The sequence below is a fragment of the Bombina bombina genome, chromosome 5 (genome assembly GCF_027579735.1).
Source record: "Bombina bombina isolate aBomBom1 chromosome 5, aBomBom1.pri, whole genome shotgun sequence".
NCBI lineage: Eukaryota > Metazoa > Chordata > Amphibia > Anura > Bombinatoridae > Bombina > Bombina bombina.
Window position 1 is genome coordinate 970269156 of NC_069503.1, and position 21073 is coordinate 970290228.

The following is a 21073-nucleotide window of genomic DNA, read 5'->3' on the forward strand; positions in this document are numbered from 1 at the left end:
AGCTTAGGTTATTTTAGATAGTTATTTTATTTGGGGGGGGGTTGGTTGGGTGGGTGGTGGGTTTTACTGTTGGGGGGTTGTTTGTATTTTTCTTTTACAGGTAAAAGAGCTGATATCTTTGGGGCAATGCCCCACAAAAGGCCCTTTTAAGGGCCATTGGTAGTTTATTGTAGGGTAGTGATTTTTATTTTGGGGGGGCTTTTTTATTTTGATAGGGCTATTAGATTAGGTGTAAAAAAATTATTTTTGATAATTTGGTTTGTTATTTTTAGTAATTTAGTGTTTTTTTTGTACTTTAGGACTTTGTAATAATGTTTAATTGTAGATTTAAATAATTTTAGTAGGGTTAGGTTTTTTTAATATGTAATTTATTTAATTTAATTGGTAGTTTAATGTAATTGTAGTATAATAGTTAGGGTAGGTTAATGAATAGTTTAAAATTAGTTTCTTTTAATTCTACAGGTAAGTTTTAATTTATATTAAGATAGGGATGTTGTAATTTTTATTTAAAGTAAAGGGGTTGTTAGGTTTAGGGGCTACTAGCTTAATTTAGTTTATTGCGATGTGGGGGGCTGACAGTTTAGGGGTTAATAGGTTTAGTTAGTGGTGGTGATGTGGGAGGCCAGAAGTTTAGGGGTTAATAAGTTTATTTAGTGGCGTTGGTGTTGGGAAGCGGCAAAATAGGGGTTAATAACATTATGTAGGTGGCGGCGATGTCGGGGGCGGCAGATTAGGGGTGTTTAGACTCAGGGTTTATGTTAGGGTGTTAGGTATAAATGTAACTATTTTTCTACCATAGAAATCAATAAGTTATGCTTCATTCTCTTGCAGCATCGAACATAAGCTATTGGTGCTTTCATACTTCCATTGATTTCTACGGCATCCGCGGCCTCAAGGGTGGCGGATTGAAAACCAGGTAAGCTGCGTCCGAATAGCCGCGAGCGTACCTGTTAAAAGTTTGATAAATGGGAAAAAGTGTCAAATAGAGCCGAAGGTGTATTCAGAACATCTGTAATAACGTAAGCATCGATCTGCGTCGGATTTAGACCGGCGGATCGTATGTTACGTCACAAATTTCAACTTTTGCCAGTCTTGAGTCTTTGATAACTAGGTCAGATCAATCTCGCAACAATTAATATGCAGAATTCCGGCGTATTTGCGGTTGACACTTTGATAGATAGACCTCAGTGTGTTTACATATTTTAAAACTGTTAATTGTAAAATTATATGAAACTGATCATTTTGCATGTCATGAACATATATTGTTACTCAAGTGAAATAAAAGCAACTAAAACAGGACATAGAAAAATGGTTCAAACTGTAGCTAAACCAATTTATTTCAGTTTTCATAGTGTGCGTGATGTAGAACAGGGAATTAACTAATTGATGGACAAGGGCAATCAAGAATATCTGAGAAACACAGGAATATCAAGTGGGATGCCTAAACAATTTTTGGAGCAGTAATTTAACTGTTTGATTGCCACAAATGTGAACAAACAACTGTGAATAACCCCCTTGATCAACACAGCATTAGTGATTTAACCCCTAGTTTTCAGAACTACAGATGGAACTGATTATTTACCAGGGATGCAGATCAGTGGCCTTGTGCTGATTTGGGCCAGTTTTGAATCAACCTCAGCATGACAGAAATGATAGTCCCTGTGCATGCATTGGAACAGAAATGCCCAAAAAGCTGCATATAATTTACATCAAATTGTAAGAATCCACAGAGAGAACCTTAAAATTCTACCAGCTAGAGCAGTATGGCTGGATAATATGTAGTTCAGCAGAACTCACAATTTAAGGCTTCAGGCCCCTATTTTGATGAGTCATAGCATCCTGACTCAGTGGATTTGTCAAGTTTTGCATTAGACAACCACTACCAATATTATTATTATTTTTTTTTTTGCATTTACTTCCTATATTTGACTTCTGTGCCAGTGTGTGGTAACTCCTTTAAAATAACACTGTAAAATACAAGAGAAAACCCTGTTTTTTTCTGTTTATTCAATCAAAGAAAAAGAAAGACAAATGTGGCTAATATTTGGGCCTCTAGTTATGAAAGTCTGGCGGACCTGATCCACCAGTGCGGATCAGGTCCGCCAGACTTTGCTGAATACAGCGAGCAATACGCTCGCCGTATTCATCATTGCACCAGCAGCTCACAAGAGCTGTTGGTGCAATGCCGCCCCCTGCATACTCGCGGCCAATAGGCCGCCAGCAGGGGGGTGTCAAGCAACCAGATCGTACTCGATCGGGTTGTATTGTTGCGATGTATGTCCGCCTGCTCAGAGCAGGCTGACAGGTTATGGAGCAGCGGTCTTTGTGACAGCTGATTCATAACTGCTGTTTCTGGCGAGTCTGATGACTCGCCAGAAACACGGGGCATCAAGCTCCATACGGAGCTTGATACATATGCCCCATGGTGTTTATAATTTGGATGGCATAGCTAATTCAAACAGTAGCACGTCTTATGGGATAGAATGGCATAGAAATCAAGTTAAAAAAACCCCAAAACAACCATGATGAATAACAACTCTAATGAAATTAGATAAATGATAAGAAAATAAATGGTTAACCTGTAAGTGTGTCTTATTGGAAATATATCAATCAATTAAAAGATCAGTGTAATTATGCAAATGTATGCTAATTTGATGTACACAAAATGTGACAACCCTAGGCTTTTACAAAATAATAAATAAAATCTAAAAATACCTAACATACAGGAAGATTACGAGTTTTGCGTTACGGCTTTTAACTGAAAAAATGGCAATTTCAGTGTAATGGCAGTAACGCAGCTATTGCGAGTCGTGTCGGTATAGCTATACTGCAAAAGCATTTAAGCCTGTAACGCAACGTCCATTCCGCACTCAAAAAAAATAAAGTTTTTGCATGGGATTTTCATAGCGCCGATATTACAGGTTGTGCGGTGAGGCTAAAGTGCTTGCATTACAGCCTATACCGACACGATCCATACCGCCATCTGAAACCAGTAGTTATGAGCTTTGCGCCACAAAAATGTTTCACAAAACTCATAACTAAAGTGTTATAAAGTACACTAATGCCCTTTTAAGGGTTATTGGTAGGATATTGGTAGTTTATTGTAGGCTAGGGGGTGTTTTTATTTTGGGGGGCTTTTTTATTTTTATAGGGCTATTAGGTGTAATTCATTTTATTTTTGATAATTTTTTTTTTTTTTTTTTGTAAGCTTAGTGTTTTTTATTTTTCGTAATTTAGTGTTTATTACTTTTTGTAATTTTCGATTTTTTTATTTTTCTCGTAAGTTTTTTAAATTTGAAATTTTGATTTTTTAATTGGTAGTTTTTTTTATTTTATTAGAATAATTATGTTAGGTTAATTCATAGTTTAAACTTAGGGTGTTTTTCTTCACAGGTAAGTTTTTATTTATTTAAATATAGTTATATATAAAACATATAGTTATATACTGTATATATAGTTTAATTTAGTGTTTTGCGTTGTGGGGGGCCGGCGGTTTAGGGGTTAATAGGTTTATTTAGTTGCAGAGATGTGGGAGGCCGGCGGTTTAGGGGTTAATAGGTTTATTTAGTTGTGGAGATATGGCAGGCCGGAGGTTTAGGGTTTAATAACTTTATTATAGTGTCAGCGATGTCGGGAGCGGCAGAATAGGGGTTAATAACTTTATTCTAGCGGCGCTGATGTCGGGTAGCGGCAAAATAAGGGTTAATAATTTTTATTAGTGTCGGCGATGTCGGGAGCGGCAGATTAGGGGTTAATAACTTTATTTAGGTGTTGGCGATGTCGGGGCAGCAGTTGTTTAGACTTGGGGTTTATGTTAGGGTGTTAGGTTTAAACGTAACTTTTTTTCCCCATAGACATCAATGGGGTTGCGTTAAGGAGATTTTCATTCTGCACTTCAGGTGTTAGTTTTTTTTTTCTAACAATCTCTCCACATTGATGTCGTTGGGGGAAAGCGTGCACGAGCACGCCAAATCAGCCTTTGGATTTTGTGCGGTATGGAGCTTATCGCCGCCATATCGCACACACAAGGAGGCTTTTCAGTAATTTGTAATGGCAGCGCTATGGAGAGTGAAATAACACAACCTTTTTGGCGTTAGTTTTGCACACTGTTTAACGCAAAACTTGTAATCTAGGTGATACTAACTTATTGTAATTGTAACATTGATTTTTGAAAACAGCAGGCATAGTGGAAGATGCCTGCATTGTTTTATTCTATTCAATTTTCTTAATATATTACAGTAAAACATTTTATATTCAGCAATTCAGTACTAAGATGGATAAGAGAATAAATACAGTCATTTATGTAGTGACATAATGATAAATTACAGATTTTACCTCACATTTAAAAAAAATAAAAAAATAAGGAGCATGTTATTTATGCTCTGAAGCAAAAAGCAGGTATTTGATGTGATTCCAAACCCATTTATAAGAAATATGTTGCAGCATTGCTTTTATCGAAGAAGAAGAAAAAAAGAGAGAGAGAAATTCTCAGACATTAAAACTGTATAAGAAAAAAATAATATATTTTCACTCAGGTGACAGATGGTGGAGTACTTTTGTTAAAAATAAAATAAAAAGTGGTGTAGTTTATAGCTTTAAAGAAACATTTGAGATCAAGTCTGAAGATTAAATTATGCAGAGATAAAATTATAAAAATGTCTTGCAGGTTTTAAAACAAGTGAATCATTCTCAAGTTTTCAGACAGGGTAATGTCTACAACTTAATACAAGTAAACATATCAATCTATTGGCCCATATTTATGAAGCAGAAATGCTATCAAATTACTTTCTCAGAAAAACATTTCTTCAACATTACTACCTGTGGGTTTATTATGATGTTCAAGTTAGGGGGGCCAATTTGTTACCGGCCGTATTGTGCCTAATGCACCTATTTCAGTGTGAGCCTTCAGGCTTAATATCGCTGCTTCCTAACTCACCCGCCACCTCTGAGGCGGCGGACAGCAATCAGCCCGATCGAATACGATCGGTTTAATTGACACTCCCTGCTTGTGGCCATTTGGCAACGAATCTGCAGGTGTCTGCATTGCACAAGCAGTTCACCAGAACTGCTTGTGCAATGTTAAATGCCTATAGCATATGCTGTCGGCATTCAACGATGTCGGGCGGACATGATACGCTACAGCGGATTATGTCCGTTCGACATTTGGTAAATTGGCCCCATGGTATTCAAATGTTACCTGTGCTGAAATCTACTATCAGATGTTTCTATAATGCTAATGTTAAAGGGACATAATACTTTTATGCTAAATCACTTGAAAGTGATGCAGCATTACTGTAAAAATCTAACATGAAAATGTCACCTGAATATCTAAAGTAAAAGAAAATATATTTTAACAAAAATCAACTCTCTAGATTAGAATAAGTGCTTCTTGATCCAGAGCTATGCTTTTTATTGTCATCTGCTCTAAAAACAAACAAAACAAAACCTCACAAAACAACAGCTAACAGAGGAGGGAATTAAAGTGACCATGCTGCACATGCCAAATGCATGATGCTTTTTTGCAAGTCCTAGGAGGACAAGCTGCCTGGCTGGTTAAAGGGATACTAAATCCAATTTATTTATTTCATGATTCAGATAGAGCATGCAATTTTAAGCAACTTTCTAGTTTACTCCTATTATGAATTTTTCTTCATTCTCTTGCTATCTTTATTTAAAAATCAGGAATGTAAAGGTTAGGAGCCAGCCTATTTCAGGTTCAGCGCCATGGATAGTGCTTGCTTATTGGTGGCTGACATTTAGCCACAAATAAGCAAGCATAACCCAAGTTCTGAACCAAAAATGGGTAAACACCTATGCTTTACATTGCTGCTTTTTAACCCTTTGAGTGCTAAGCACTTTCCCACCTGGGTTCTAAGATTTTTTTTTTTTTATTTTTTTTTAACAACATTTTTATTAACTTTTTTTTCTTTTCAGACCCCCAAGACTTAAACTGCTGGAAAGGATAGGCGATTACCTTTCCAATGATGCCTGAGATACTTCTAAGCAGCACTTCTAAGCTGCTCCTATACTTAACATTGTTAAGTATAAATAAAGTTGCGTGGTGATGTCATCACGTTATTGCGCGTGACGTCACCACACAAAATGGGAAGCCCCGGCGATGCCTGTCACTCTACAGGCATGATAGCTGGGCTAGGAGCGGATGGGAGCCACCAGATCTCCCTCAAGGTGGGAGAGTGCTAGTGACGGCTCTGAGCAGTCATTAGCACCAGAGTGGGAAACTCTATGACGGCTCAGAGCTGTCATTAGCACTCAAAGGGTTAAATAAAGATAGCAAGAGAACGAAGAAAAATTGATAACAGAAGTAAATGAGAAAGTTGCTTAAAATTGCATGCTCTATCTGAATCATTAAAGAAAAAAAAATGGGTTTAGTATCCCTTTAACCCCTTAACGACCAAGGACGTACGCCACACATCCTCAAAAAAAATGCAGTTAATGACCGAGGATGTGTGGCGTACATCCTTGGTCTGGAAAGCAGCTGGAAGCGATCCTGCTCGCTTCCAGCTGCTTTCCGGTTATTGCAGTGATGCCTCGATATGGAGGCATCCTGCAATAACCCCCCCTTGGCCATCCGATGCAGAGAGAGCCACTCTGTGGCCCTCTCTGCACCGGACATCGATGGCCGGTATCGGTGGGTGGGAGCTTACGTGGGAGGCGGGTGGGCGGCCATCGGTGCTCTATGTGGAGTGGAGGGGGGCGGGATAGGGGGCGGAAGCCACGGGGGCGCGCACGGGAGTGCGCGCGTGCACGGGGGTGGTGGGCGGGCGCGTGCACGGGGCGGGAGCGGGTGGGAACCGCTACACTACAGAAAAAAAAGTTAAAAGTTAAAAACACAAATACAGTAAAATGCAATCTAAGGGTCCTGGAAAGGGTTGGGGGTTGGTCTCGGTGGGGGGGGGGGAAGCTACACTACAGAAAAGGGAAATTTTTTAAAAAAAAGGCACATTTTGTTACAAAACTGGGTACTGGCAGACAGCTGCCAGTACCCAAGATGGCGCCCATTATTGCAGAGGGGAAGGGTTAGAGAGCAGTTTGGTGGGGGATCAGTGAGGTTGGGGTCTAAGGGGGGATCCTACACATCAGCATATGTAAATATGCTTTTTTTTTTTTTTTAAAAAAAAGGGCCAAATACCTTTTATTTTAGTACTGGCAGAGTTTCTGCCAGTACTTAAGATGGCGGGGACAATTGTGGGGTGGGGGAGGGAAGAGAGCTGTTTGGGAGGGATCAGGGGGTCTGATGTTTCAGGTGGGAGGCTGAGCTCTACACTAAAGCTAAAATTAACCCTGCAAGCTCCCTACAAGCTACATAATTAACCCCTTCACTGCTAGCCATAATACACGTGTGATGCGCAGCGGCATTTAGAGGCCTTCTAATTACCAAAAAGCAATGCCAAAGCCATATATGTCTGCTATTTCTGAACAAAGGGGATCCCAGAGAAGCATTTACAACCATTTGTGCCATAATTGCAGAAGCTGTTTGTAAATAATTTCAGTGAGAAACCTAAAATTGAGAAAAAATGAACGTTTTTTTTTAATTTGATCGCATTTGGCGGTGAAATGGTGGCATGAAATATACCAAAATTGGCCTAGATCAACACTTGGGGTTGTCTACTACACTACACTAAAGCTAAAACTACCCCAAAAAGCTCCCTACATGCTCCCTAATTAACCCCTTCACTGCTGGGTATAATACACGTGTGGTGCGCAGTGGCATTTAGCGGCCTTCTAATTACCAAAAAGCAACACCAAAGTCATATATGTCTGCTATTTCTGAACAAAGGGGATCCCAGAGAAGAATTTACAACCATTTATGCCATAATTGCACAAGCTGTTTGTAAATAAGTTAGAAACCAAAAGTTTGTGAAAAAATTTGTGAAAAGTGAACGATTTTTTGTATTTGATTGCATTTGGCGGTGAAATGGTGGCATGAAATATACCAAAATGGGCCTAGATCAATACTTTGGGTTGTCTACTAAAAAAAATATATATACATGTCAATGGATATTCAGAGATTCCTGAAAGATATCAGTGCTCTAATGTAACTATCGCTAATTTTGAAAAGAAATGGTTTGGAAATAGCAAAGTGCTACTTGTATTTATAGCCCTATAGTTTACAAAAAAAGCAAAGAACATGTAAACATTGGGTATTTCTAAACTCAGGACAAAATTTAGAAACTATTTAGCATGGGTGTTTTTTGGTGGTTGTAGATGTGTAACAGATTTTGGGGGTCAAAGTTAGAAAAAGTGTGTTTTTTTCCATTTTTTCCTCATATTTTATAAAAATTTTTATAGTAAATTATAAGATATGATGAAAATAATGGTATCTTTAGAAATTCAATTTAATGGCGAGAAAAACGATATATAATATGTGTGGGTACAGTAAATGAGTAAGAGGAAAATTACAGCTAAATACAAACACCTCAAAAATGTAAAAATAGCCTTGGTCCCAAACGGACAGAAAATGGAAAAGTGCTGTGGTCATTAAGGGGTTAAAGCCCCTTCGCAGTGGGATGTGGCTACTGAGTACATTTTGAGGTAATTTTTTTTCCTTGTTTTACAAAATGTCGACTTGATATTTTGTAGTCTGCTTTTTACAGATATACTGCATCACTTTTTAAGTGATTAACATTTGGGTGTCGTGTCCCTTTAATATTGAAATATCAAAAGTGAAATTGTATTTAAAAGCACTTGAAAATAAAATATTTGTACTGTTTTTAATGGACACACTATGAGAATAACCAAATTAATATTAAAATAGGATTTAATATAATGTTAATGTTGACTCTTATTGTGCAAGGCTATGAGAATAACTTTATGAATATTCAGTTACTTATTTTTAATGTTTATTATTTTCTTAAACCAAAAGTAAAATTCAAGATAATGAACTACAGTTAAAGTAAATATATAAACAAGGTATATGGTTTCATAGGAATGTGCTATAGTAGTTGCCTATTTCTAGCTAAAGCTGTTCATCTTAAAGAGACAGAATTAAACTTTCAAAGTTCAGGCACAGCATGTTCTTTAAAGGGACACTGAACCCAATTTTTTTTGTGTGATTCAGATAGAGCATGCATTTTTAAGCAACTTTCTAATTTACTTATCAATTTTTTTTTCGTTCTCTTGATATCTTTATGTGAAAAAGAAGACATCTAAGCTATTTTTTAGTTCAGACGCTGGACAGCACTTGTTTATTGGTTGGTTAAATTAATCCACCAATCAGCAAGAACAACCCAGATTGTTCACCAAAAATGGTCCGGCATCTAAACTTACATTCTTGCTTTTCAAATAAAGATACCAAGAGAATGAAGAAAATTTGATAATAGAAGTAAATTAGAAAGTTGCTTAAAATTGCATGCTGTATCTGAATCACGAAAAGAAAAAATATGGATTCAGTGTCCGGTTAAGAGATATTTTAAATGACATGACACTGAGTTCTTTCTTTTGGAATCCTTTATTGAAAATTACACCTAAGTAGCCTCTGGAGCAGTTACGCACAAGTGGGAGCTTGCTGGTGATTGGTGGCTATGCACATATATGTCATGTCATTGGCTCACCAGATATGTTAAGATAGCTCCCAATAGTGTATTGCTGTTGTGAAGCTTATTTTGACCACCACTGGCATTTATATGGAACCAACAATGCAATAATAAAATGCTCTAACACAGAGTATTTTGTTTCATGTGTATGTCACTTTAAGCATATAAATGCTGTGGTGTGCAAAGCACAACCCTTTTAATCTTCCTATGTAGCCAGGTCTTTTCTCTGAGGCAGGAAACCACCTCATAGCTTTACCTTAAAAAAATGTCTGCCATATTATCCCACAAACCACCTGTATGCCCCATTCACTGCTTAATTGACTCTCTCTTACATACAAAATCGATTTAATCATTTTTACTGTGAGTCCAATAAAGGGTTAAAGTACAGTGTGACCATTTGAGTTCCCAACAATGCAGTATGTGGTTACTACAGAAGTGGTTGCATATTTTACATCAGGCTAACAAGAATGCATTTACAGACTTCAAGCATCTCAAAAATGTCTTCTGTCCTCAGAGTTAAATAAACCATTAATAAGACTATTGCAAATAAATGGTTCACAAGATTGCAAAGCTGTAGTATGTATATCATAATTATCTCTAAAACTCATTGTATACATTCCTTTGAATGAAACAGCTGTGTCATAACTTATTTTATCAGCAGAAGCCTTATAAAATATATGACCATAATGCTTAGCAAATTATATAAAGAATTGACCAATATATTTAGAAAGAACATATATATTTACACAATACAAAATGTTGTATCACATACAGTATATACTTAAGTATGCGGAAGGAAAACTTACCATCATGATTAGGGTTTCCTAGTGTCCATGGTTCATCTGAGTCAAAATGTGTGTCTCCTCCTATTCCAGGTCCTGGAAAGTAAGCATGTGCCAAAAATCCCCCTTCACCATCAAACGGTGAACTGTCTCCATGAAAACCTGATGCAAAGATAATTGTAATGTCCACTTCCCTTTTGCCATTTTCTAATTCATGGTATGAAATTTCTTCAAATGTTAGCGGAGTTACATTCTGCCAAACATCAAAGGCACGGCGAATGGCTTTGCGCGTTTCAGTATCTCCTACTTTTGGAGTGACGTTCTTTATACTAGAATAAAAGGCAAATGTCAACAATGATAAGTTATCTATGGGAACAAAAGCTGTAATACAACAAACTATTTCAACTTATATAAACTTGTAACAAAAAACCTGAATATGTATGAATATGTAAGAAAAGATAATATGTAACATATGAAAGGTTTAATAAAAATGATTAACTCTCCAGCTAAACTTATAAAAGAATGTTTTCAGTAAGTTTAAATGTTTATAAAAAATGTTTTTTAGTAAGTTGATAACACTACTGCTTATTTTGCCTCTAAACTCCTTCTTTAGCTTCCATCCTTTGCCTCTCACAATTAACCCCTTCTACTCAGTGTGATGAACCACTTTCTGTCCATAACCTTATTAATTACAGTCTTTATAAATCTCCAAACATGTTCCAAGTTCTTTATCTTTAGAAACATCAATGTCATTGGCCCACAGGAATTTTCAAACTATGTTCAACATCCTCCTTGACATCACAAACTTTGATGGATTTCCATCAATAACTATCTCAAGAAAAATAAATCCATGTAAATAACATTACTCTCTCTCTCAACAAATCCACTTTTCTAAACTCACACACTGTTACTTTGTGAAGTGTCTTGATTCATGTCACCCTCAGACCTTTCTATTGTCATGATAACATTCCTTCCCAACTTAACTCATATCCTTCTACTCTAGCTCCAGTACTTGCACATCTGTTCAACCGTTCCTCTACAAGTGGTACATTTCCATCAACCTTCAAGCAAGCAGCAATATTAATTAATCTTTCCCTTGACCTCAATTTACCCTCCAACTACCATGGTATCCAAATTCTTATCTACTACTCTTTTCTACATTATACAAAATCTGGCTTTTGTCCACATCATTTTAATGAAACAATATTCACATAGGTCACATATGAACTAGTTACTGTAAAAGTAAAATACTTCTATATACTTCTCCTATTTTATTTCTCAGTTGCCTTTGACAGGGATGACAATATCCTCTTTCTGCAGTTCTTCTGCTTAGGTGGTATTTGCAGTCCTCTCATAAAGTCCTATTCTTCTAACCAGCTTCTAAAAAGCTCTTTACTTACCATATCCTATTCAGTTACATGTTCCCTTTTAGTAACTGTTTGTTTTAATAACTCAAAGTGGTGCCAACTGCTTTACTCTATTTACACCCCCTTTATTCAAATTAATTGTTCCTTTTTATTCCCATGTATCTCTACATTGATAACACAAAGGTTTTATCTTGCATGCTGTCTTAAATTAGCCAATGCCAGACAGATATTTCTTCTGGCATGACTTATTATCACTAAATAATTAACACTTCAAACGCAGGTTTATTACTGATCCCCTTGTACTCAGTTTGCCTGAATATTTCCTCTTGACAATGCTTCAACACTCTCACCAGTCCCCCAAGACCTTATATTGAATTACTTTATTAATTTTGCACATACATTTGTGCTGTAGCTCCGATACATAATTTAATGGCTTTACTTCTGATGTCACAGCTCTGACCTCCATACTGAGCATTCTGATCTATTCTTTACTCGCTTCAATGATATCCTTTCTAGTGATCCTAACACCTACAACATCAGAAACCTAAGTATGGTGATGTATCTCCTAAGCTAGTTCCGTCATACTCCTCTTTTTTGAATTTTACTAGTCAAGCCTAAACACACTCCCCACTCCCTCTAAACCATTCACAACATTTTTAACCTTTTAAAAATGTCTTATTTCTTTTTTTTTTTAAATCTTTTTTATTTTTTATTATCTTTTTCACAAACATAGACAATACAGAAACAAAAAAACAAAAGAAAGAAAAATCAATATGTCTGATTCCAATCAAAATTACGTTCTGTACATTAGGATTGTTACTTCTTCTATTTAAATAAAATTACATCTACAGTATTCTTACCAATCATGCAATCTCTCAACATATGAGCATAAAAGGTAAAGATACCGAGTGTGCAAATAGAACCTCATCAGTATCACAGCAAATTATACCTCTCACATCATGATTGCACCTATGTATGAAATTTACATATAATAACCTCATAACATACATTGTTATCATATCGAGTTCATAATCCTATCTGCAAAAGCTTTGTCATACCATTTCTCCGAATTCCAACAGCAAAAAATAATATGAAAGAAAAAGAAAGAAAAAGAGAGAGAAAAAAAAACAGGAGGGGAGGGAACGAGGGCCCCCGTCTCCACACGAAAGGAAACTTCTCCAAGACAAAACCACAGGAAATCAATCTAGCCAGAACTCAGGGAAATCTCCTGTCAAAACTGACATACAGAAATAATCTGACTTTTTAAATACGTCTGTTATTTGTTTCTGACTATCTTCTGTGAGAGATAGTATAATCTTTATCCATTTCTAAAAAAAATTATTTACAAAAAGTTCCGATCCTCGATTTGGCTCATGTTGTTCTAAGCTAATCTGCATAAAGATCTTCTTAATAAAACTACTTAAACTTGGGCTACCTCTAGATTTCCATGAGCTAAAAATAATATTTCTCCCAATCAATATAACCGTGTTAATTAAATTAATATTCTCTATTGGCTGGGAATTATCATGTAAGAAGATTATATCTGTGGGCATCAAGCTTATTGACTTATTTAAAAATCTATTGAGCCAAAAATTAATTTTTGCCCAAAATTTCTTGACCTTAGGACATACCCATAAGCAGTGCATGAGATCTGCACTAACATACAAGCACCTTGAGCAGGATATTATTCCCTCCGGATACCATTTAGCTATCTTATCTGGGGATATATATGCTTGGTTTAAAACATGCATATGAGATTCTTTCATAGCCTGTGATTTAGTACATTTCTGTATTAAGTTAAAAGATTGTTGAATTCTTTCTTCTGTTATATCAGTAAAATCTTTTCTCCATTTCCTATACATACCCCAAGATGTTCTTTCACTTTTTTTCCATTACCATGTCATACCAAATAGCGATTGATGTCCACCCAGCACAATAAAGTCTAATTCCATGATCCACTACTCCCCGCGCCCAATTGTTCCCATACTTCTCTAATAGTGCAAAGTAATAGTGCCTGATCTGCAGATAAGCGAAGAACTCTTTATCCCACAGATCAAACTCTTGTTTTAAATTTTCAAAGGTTTTAATTGTCCTCAAATTATGATCTTCTAATTGTCTGATATATCTTAACCCCTTTGATTTCCAATTTTGAAAAACCTTAGTAACTAAACTTGCCGCAAATGCAGGGTTACCCCATATTTGTAAATATTCAGACAGCTGGTAATCAATCTGTAACTCTCCGAGCAGTTTATTCCAAGCTCTAATTATATTAAAAATTGTTTTTCTAGCTCTTATTGACTTTGAAATATATTTTTCTGTAAGATGTAAAAGCCCTACTGGTGATGATGGAGCCATTAACTCTGATTCGATTTGTAGGGGAGACACTAGGTTTTTCTCCGTTATCCAATCCGCAGCCACTTTACACAGGCAGGCCCAGTTATAATATTTTAAATTAGGTAGTCCTAACCCTCCAAATTTTTTATTTTGCATTAGTTTGTGCAAAGCTATTCTCGCTTTTTTCCCTTCCCATAGAAATTTGGAGCATTGCTTATGAAAAGTCTTAATATCTTTTTTCTTATAATAATATAGGAATATTTTGAGAGAGAAACAGAACCTTTGGTGGTAATATCATTTTAATCAAATGTATTTTGGCCGATATTGACAACGGAAATTTTGCCCAGATTACTAGCTTTGCAGCAATAGATTCCCATAGTTTGCTATAATTAATTTCATACCAGACCAATGGGGTATGCTCTATGCTGTCCTCGGTTTTGCTTAACCATAGTATCTCAGATTTGGCTATATTAATTTTGTATCCAGAAAATGAGCTAAAAGATTTTATAATTTTAATAACATTGGTATATTTTTCCTTGAATTCCCCAGAAATATCAGAAGATCATCCGCATATAAAGATAAGACTACTTTTTGTCTACCAATTGCAATACCTTCTAACTCTTTTCTTAGATAAATTGCTAGCTGCTCAATGCATAGATTAAATAGTAATGGGGAAATCAGGCATCCTTGTCTAGTCCCTCTGGCTAACCTTAACCTATCCATCAGAGACCCATTTATAAGTAGAGAAGAGGTAGGATCATTATATATCAATCTTTTGAAATTACTAAAATGACCCGTAATACCAAATTTCTCTAAGGTAGTATATAGGTGATCCCAAGTAATTGAATCAAAAGCCTTTTCGGCATCTATAGTGATAATGGCTGCATCTTTGTCTCCCTTCTTATTTTTCTGGTTATGCGTTTTAATCCAACTATTTTCAATTAGAACAAGCAGCCGTCTCATGTTTCTAGTGGAGTTTCTACCTTGCATAAATCCTGCTTGATCTTGATGTATCCATAATTAATTTCAACCTTGTTGCCAATATAGCTGTAAGCAATTTATAATCACTGTTAAAGGGACAGTCTACCATAGAATTGTTATTGTTTTATAAGATAGATAATCCCTTTATTACCCATTCCCCAGTTTTGCATAACCAACACAGTTACATTAATTTACTTTTTACCTCTGTGATTACCTTGTATCTAGGAACCTTCTTCCAGCCCCCTGATCACATGACTGTGACTGCTTATTATCTATTGTCTTAAAGGGACACTGTACCCAAAAAATTTCCTTCGTGATTCAGATTGAGCATGAAATTTTAAGCAACTTTCTAATCTAATTTACTCCTTTTATCAAATTTTCTTCATTCTCTTGGTATCTTTATTTGAAATGCAAGAATGTGAGTTTAGATGCCGGCCCATTTTTGGGGAACAACCTGGGTTGTCCTTGCTGATTGGTGGATAAATCCATCCACCAATAAAAAAGTGCTGACCAGAGTACTGAAACCAAAAAAAAGCTTAGATGCCTTCTTTTTCAAATAATGATAGCAAGAGAACGAAGAAACATTGATAATAGGAGTAAATTAGAAAGTTGCTTAAAATTGCATGCTCTTTCTGAATTACAAAAGAAAAAAATTGGGTACAGTGTCCCTTTAAATTTAGCATTGTTTTGTGCTAAATCTTAAATAACACAGTGTTATCTATATGGCCCACGTGTACTTTCTGTTTCTTTGTGTTAAAAAGAGATTTTAAAAGCATGTGATAAGAGGCAGCCCTCAAAGGCTTAGACATTAGCATATGAGCCTACCTATGTTTAGTTTAAACTAAGAATACCAAGAGAAAAAAATCAAATTTGATGATAAAAGTAAATTGGAAAGTTGATTAACATTAAAAGTCCTATCTGAATAATGAAAGTTTAATTTATACTAGACTGTCCCTTTAAGCAGAGGATGGGCCTATATGACCCTACCTCCTCTGGATCCTTATCTTTCTTAAGTATTAAATTGATAATTGCTGCAGTAAAGTAGGGAAAACTCTTATTTCTAATGAACAAAAATGTCTCTTTAGTATTTTATCAACCAGGGTATTGTTAGGAATGTATTTTATTTAATGGATTTGTGAAATATATATTCGTTATACTAGTTGCTATTTCATTAAAAGCAGAAGTTACAAATTCAATGAAAATGTATGTTTTCCAACCAATAACGTTTTTTTTCATATTCATGATAAGAAGATCCAGATGATCAAAATTGTTCTAATTTTAATTCAACAGCCATTTTGATTGCATTGGAACCACCAGATTTGCATTTAACATATAATCCTAAAATTCAAAAAGTACAATTTCGAAACAATTAACTGGTTTTATCATCAGATCTGTTTGTTAGTTATAACCTGTAATAAGAATGTTTTTTCTTCAATAAGACCAATGCTTGCAACTAATACTACATGAACAACATTTAGCAAAAGATAAATGATTTTCAAAGAGCAAAACTTACAAATAATGTTACAGAACTGCAAATCTTTAAATATTCTACTTAGCAAGACTTACGATGCATATCAATATAGTGTGCTGTAGAGTACCTTGAAAATATACCATATTTTATAATCATTGAGCAGAGTGTAGCTGCATACACATTGTAGGCTAGATACCAAGTGCCCTGCACTATTATTGGCATCCTTGGTAAATATGAGCAAAGAAGGCTGTGAAAAATTGTCTTTATTGTTTAACCTTTTGATCTTTTGTTAAAAAAATACACAAAAATACTCTGCTTTCATGGATATCAAACACAGGTTTATAAAAAAAACAACAAAAAAACATTGTTTTAAAGTATGTGTGGCACAATTTGCACCCTATGAATTCATATGAGAAAAATATATTTGAACTTTATTCCCATTTATATTTTACATTTTTTTAGTACACATGGGTCACTAGGAACAGGAAATTGTTAAACCATGACTTCCTGTTTCACAGGGGTATAAATATGAGGTAACACCTAGGCCAAATTCCCTTAGTCCAAAATGGGTAAGACCAAGGAATATAGCTGTGATGTGTGGCAAAAGGTTGTTGAGCTTCACAAAATGCCCATTTCCACCATCAGGACAATAATTAAGAAGTTCCAGTTAACTGAAAATGTTTTGAATCAACCTGGAAGAGGACGTGTGTCTGCATTGCCTCAATGCACTGTGAAGAGGATGGGTCGAGTGGCCAAAATATCTTCAAGGATCACAGCTGGAAAATTAAGTTGCATCTTAGGGTCAGAAAATCTCTAAAACTACAATCCGATGTCACCTACATCACTATAAGTTGTTTGAAAGGGTTTCAAGAAAAAAGCCTCTACTCTCGTACAAAAACAAACTCAAGCATTTTCAGTTTGTCATATACTACTGGAACTTCAAATGGGATCAGATTCTATGGTCAGATGAAACAAAAATAGAGCTTTTTGGCAATAAACACCAGAGGTGGGTTTGGAACAAACATAGAGGTAGCCATATAGAAAAGTACCTCATGCCCAAGGTTAAATATGGTGGTGGCTCTTTAATATTTGGGGCTATTTTTCTGCCAGAGGACCTGGACATTTTGTTAGGATACATGGCATCATGGACTCTATCAAATACCAAAATATTAAATGAAAACCTGACTGCGTCGGCAAGAAAGCTTAAAATGGGCCTTGGTTGGATCTTCCCGCAGGACAATGTTACAAAACATACATCAAAATCAACACAAAAATGTTTTACTGACCACAAAATTAAGGTCCTGTCAAGGCCATCCCAGTCCCCTGACTTGAACCCCATAGAAAACCTGTGGGGTGAAATGAAGAGGAGAATCCTCCAGCATAAAACGCAAAATGTAAAGGATCTGGAGAGATTATGTATGGAGGAATAGTCTCAGATCCCTTGCCATGTATTCTCCAACCTTATCTGGCATTATAGGAGAAGACTCAGAGCTGTTATCTTAGCAAAGGGAGGTAGCTAGTGATGTCGCGAATAGTTTGCGGCGAACATAGCATGTTCGCGTTCGCCACGGCGGGCGAACATATGCGATGTTCAATCCGCCCCCTATTCGTCATCATTGAGTAAACTTTGACCCTGTACCTCACAGTCAGAAGACACATTACAGCCAATCAGCAGCAGACCCTCCCTCCCAGACCCTCCCACCTCCTGGACAGCATCCATTTTAGATTCATTTGGAAGCTGCATTCTTAGTGAGAGGAGGGACAGTGTAGCTGCTGCTGATTTAATAGGGAAATCGATAGCTAGGCTAGTGTATTCAGTGTCCACTACAGTCCTGAAGGACTCATCTGATCTCTGCTGTAAGGACAGCACCCCAAAAAGCCCTTTTTAGGGCTAGAACATCAGTCTGCTTTTTTTTTTTTTTTCCCTGTGTAATCTAATTGCAGTTGCCTGCCTGCCAGTGTGTGTGTCATGCTCACAGCGTATACTGTTCCCACTTGCCCAGTGCCACCGCTCATATCTGGTGTAACAGTAGTGTACATTTAAAAAAAAAACAACACTTTTTTGACTGTGAAATAATAGCAGACAGCTGCCAGTACCCAAGATGGCTGTCAATAAGGCAGATGGGGAGGGTTAGAGAGCTGTTTTGGGGGGATCAGGGAGGTTGGGGGCTAAGGGGGGATGCTACACCACAGCATATGTAAATATGCTAAAAAAAATAAAAAATATTTTTAAAAACCTTTTATTTTAGTACTGGCAGACTTTCTGCCAGTACTTAAGATGGCGGGGACAATTGTGTGGTGGGGAGGGAAGGGAGCTGTTTGGGAGGGATCGGGAGGTCTGATGTGTCAGGTGGGAGGCTGATCTCTACACTAAAGCTAAAATTAACCCTGCAAGCTCCCTACAAACTACCTAATTAACCCCTTCACTGCTAGCCATAATACACGTGTGATGCGCAGCAGCATTTAGCGGCCTTCTAATTACCAGAAAGCAACGCCAAAGTCATATATGTCTGCTATTTCTGAACAAAGGGGATCCCAGAGAAGCATTTACAACCATTTGTGCCATAATTGCACAAGCTGTTTGTAAATAAATTCTGTGAGAAACCTAAAATTTCGAAAAAAATTAAGTTTTTTTTAAATTTGATCGCATTTGGCGGTGAAATGGTGGCATGAAATATACCAAAATGGGCCTAGATCAATACTTTGGGTTGTCTACTACACTACTCTTAAGCTAAAATTAACTCTACAAGCTGCCTACATGCTCCCTAATTAACCCCTTCACTGCTGGGCATAAAACACGTGTGGTGCGCAGTGGCATTTAGCAGCCTTCTAATTACCAAAAAGCAATGCCAAAGCCATATAAGTCTGCTATTTCTGAACAAAGGGGATCCCAGAGAAGCATTTACAACCATTTATACCATAATTGCATAAGTTGTTTGTAAATAATTTCTGTGAGAAACCTAAAGTTTGTGAAAAGTGAACAATTTTTTTTTATTTGATCGCATTTGGCGGTGAAATGGTGGCATGAAATATACCAAAATGGGCCTAGATCAATACTTTGGGTTGTCTACTACACTACACTTAAGCTAAAATTAACTCTACAAGCTGCCTACATGCTCCCTAATTAACCCCTTCACTGCTGGGCATAAAACACGTGTGGTGCGCAGTGGCATTTAGCAGCCTTCTAATTACCAAAAAGCAACGCCAAAGCCATATAAGTCTGCTATAATGGCATGTCTGGCACACAGTGTTGGGGCAAGGGTCCATCTGACCACTGATACCTGGTCTGCAAAGCATGGTCAGGGCAGGTATATCACCTACACTGCGCACTGTGAAGTGGGCGTAACCCTTACACTACCTGATCGATACAACATCATACCTGATGTTTTAAAGCACGTTATTCCAAACAATTTAGGAATGTTAGGTGACTTATGCCCTTTATGGATTAAAACCAGACTCTGCATCAACTATGTAATTTTCCATGGGAGTTTTGCCATGGATCCCCCTCCGGCATGCCACAGTCCAGGTGTTAGTCCCCTTGAAACAACTTTTCCATCACTATTGTGGCCAGAAAGAGTCCCTGTGGGTTTTAAAATTCGCCTGCCGATTGAAGTCTATGGCGGTTCACCCAGTTTGCCGGGTTCGCAAACTTTTGCGGAAGTTCGCGTTCGCCATTCATGAACCCAAATTTTTAGGTTCGCGACATCACTAGAGGTAGCACAAAGTATTGACTAAATGCCAATAATTGTGCCACACATATATTTAACACATTTTTTTTGATAAACCTGTGTTGTGTTTGCAATTTAATATCCACGAGAGCAGATTATTTGGGTGTATTTTGTGTAACAAAACAAAAATGTTAAAACAATAAAGACAAATTTTCACTGCCTTCTGTGCTCATATTTACCAAGGGTGCCAATATTAGTGGAGGGCAATCTATATAATTTAAAGGAACAGTCTACACTAAAATTCTTATTGTTTAAAAAGATAGATAATGCCTTTACTACCCATTCCCCAGCTTTGCACAACCAACATTGATTAATTAATATACTTTATAACAGTTAAACCTCTAAATGTCTGCCTGCTTTCAAGCCACTACAGACAGCCTCTTATCACATGCTTTTTATTTGCTTTTCACAACAGGAGACTGCTAGTTCATGTGGGCCATATAGATAACATTGTGTTCATGCCCGAGGAGTTATTTAAGAGTTAGCAACACACAGTACTAAATGCAAGTTAATAGATAATAAATATAAAGTCATGTAATCAGGTGGCTGTCAGAAGATGCTTAGATACAAGGTAATCACAGAAGTAAAAAGTATATAAATATAACTGTGTTGGTTATGCAAAACTGGAGAATGGATAATAAAGAGATTATCTATCTTGTAAAACAATAAAAATTCTATTTTAGACTGTCCCTTTAAGCTTTGGGTATTCCCAAAGTAAAAGTACAGTTAAACACTTTAAGCAAATCTATTTAGAAATTGTAATATATAATCATTTGTATTAAGTTACTTATAAACATATGTTATTTGCAATCTGTTTTAAATTCCCTTATCTCCAATTTTCATTCGTATTTCTGGG

The 21073-nt window shown here is 36.5% G+C and overlaps 1 protein-coding gene across 1 annotated transcript in view; it reads right to left on the reverse strand.

Moving 5' to 3' along the window:
• The window catches only part of MMP16 (matrix metallopeptidase 16), a 539583-nt gene that overhangs the window by 219978 nt on the left and 298532 nt on the right, over positions 1–21073 (reverse strand). The window contains exon 4 of the mRNA XM_053715178.1: positions 10361–10665. Coding sequence (XP_053571153.1) covers positions 10361–10665 — 305 coding nt within the window. The remainder of the gene's footprint in view (positions 1–10360; positions 10666–21073) is intronic.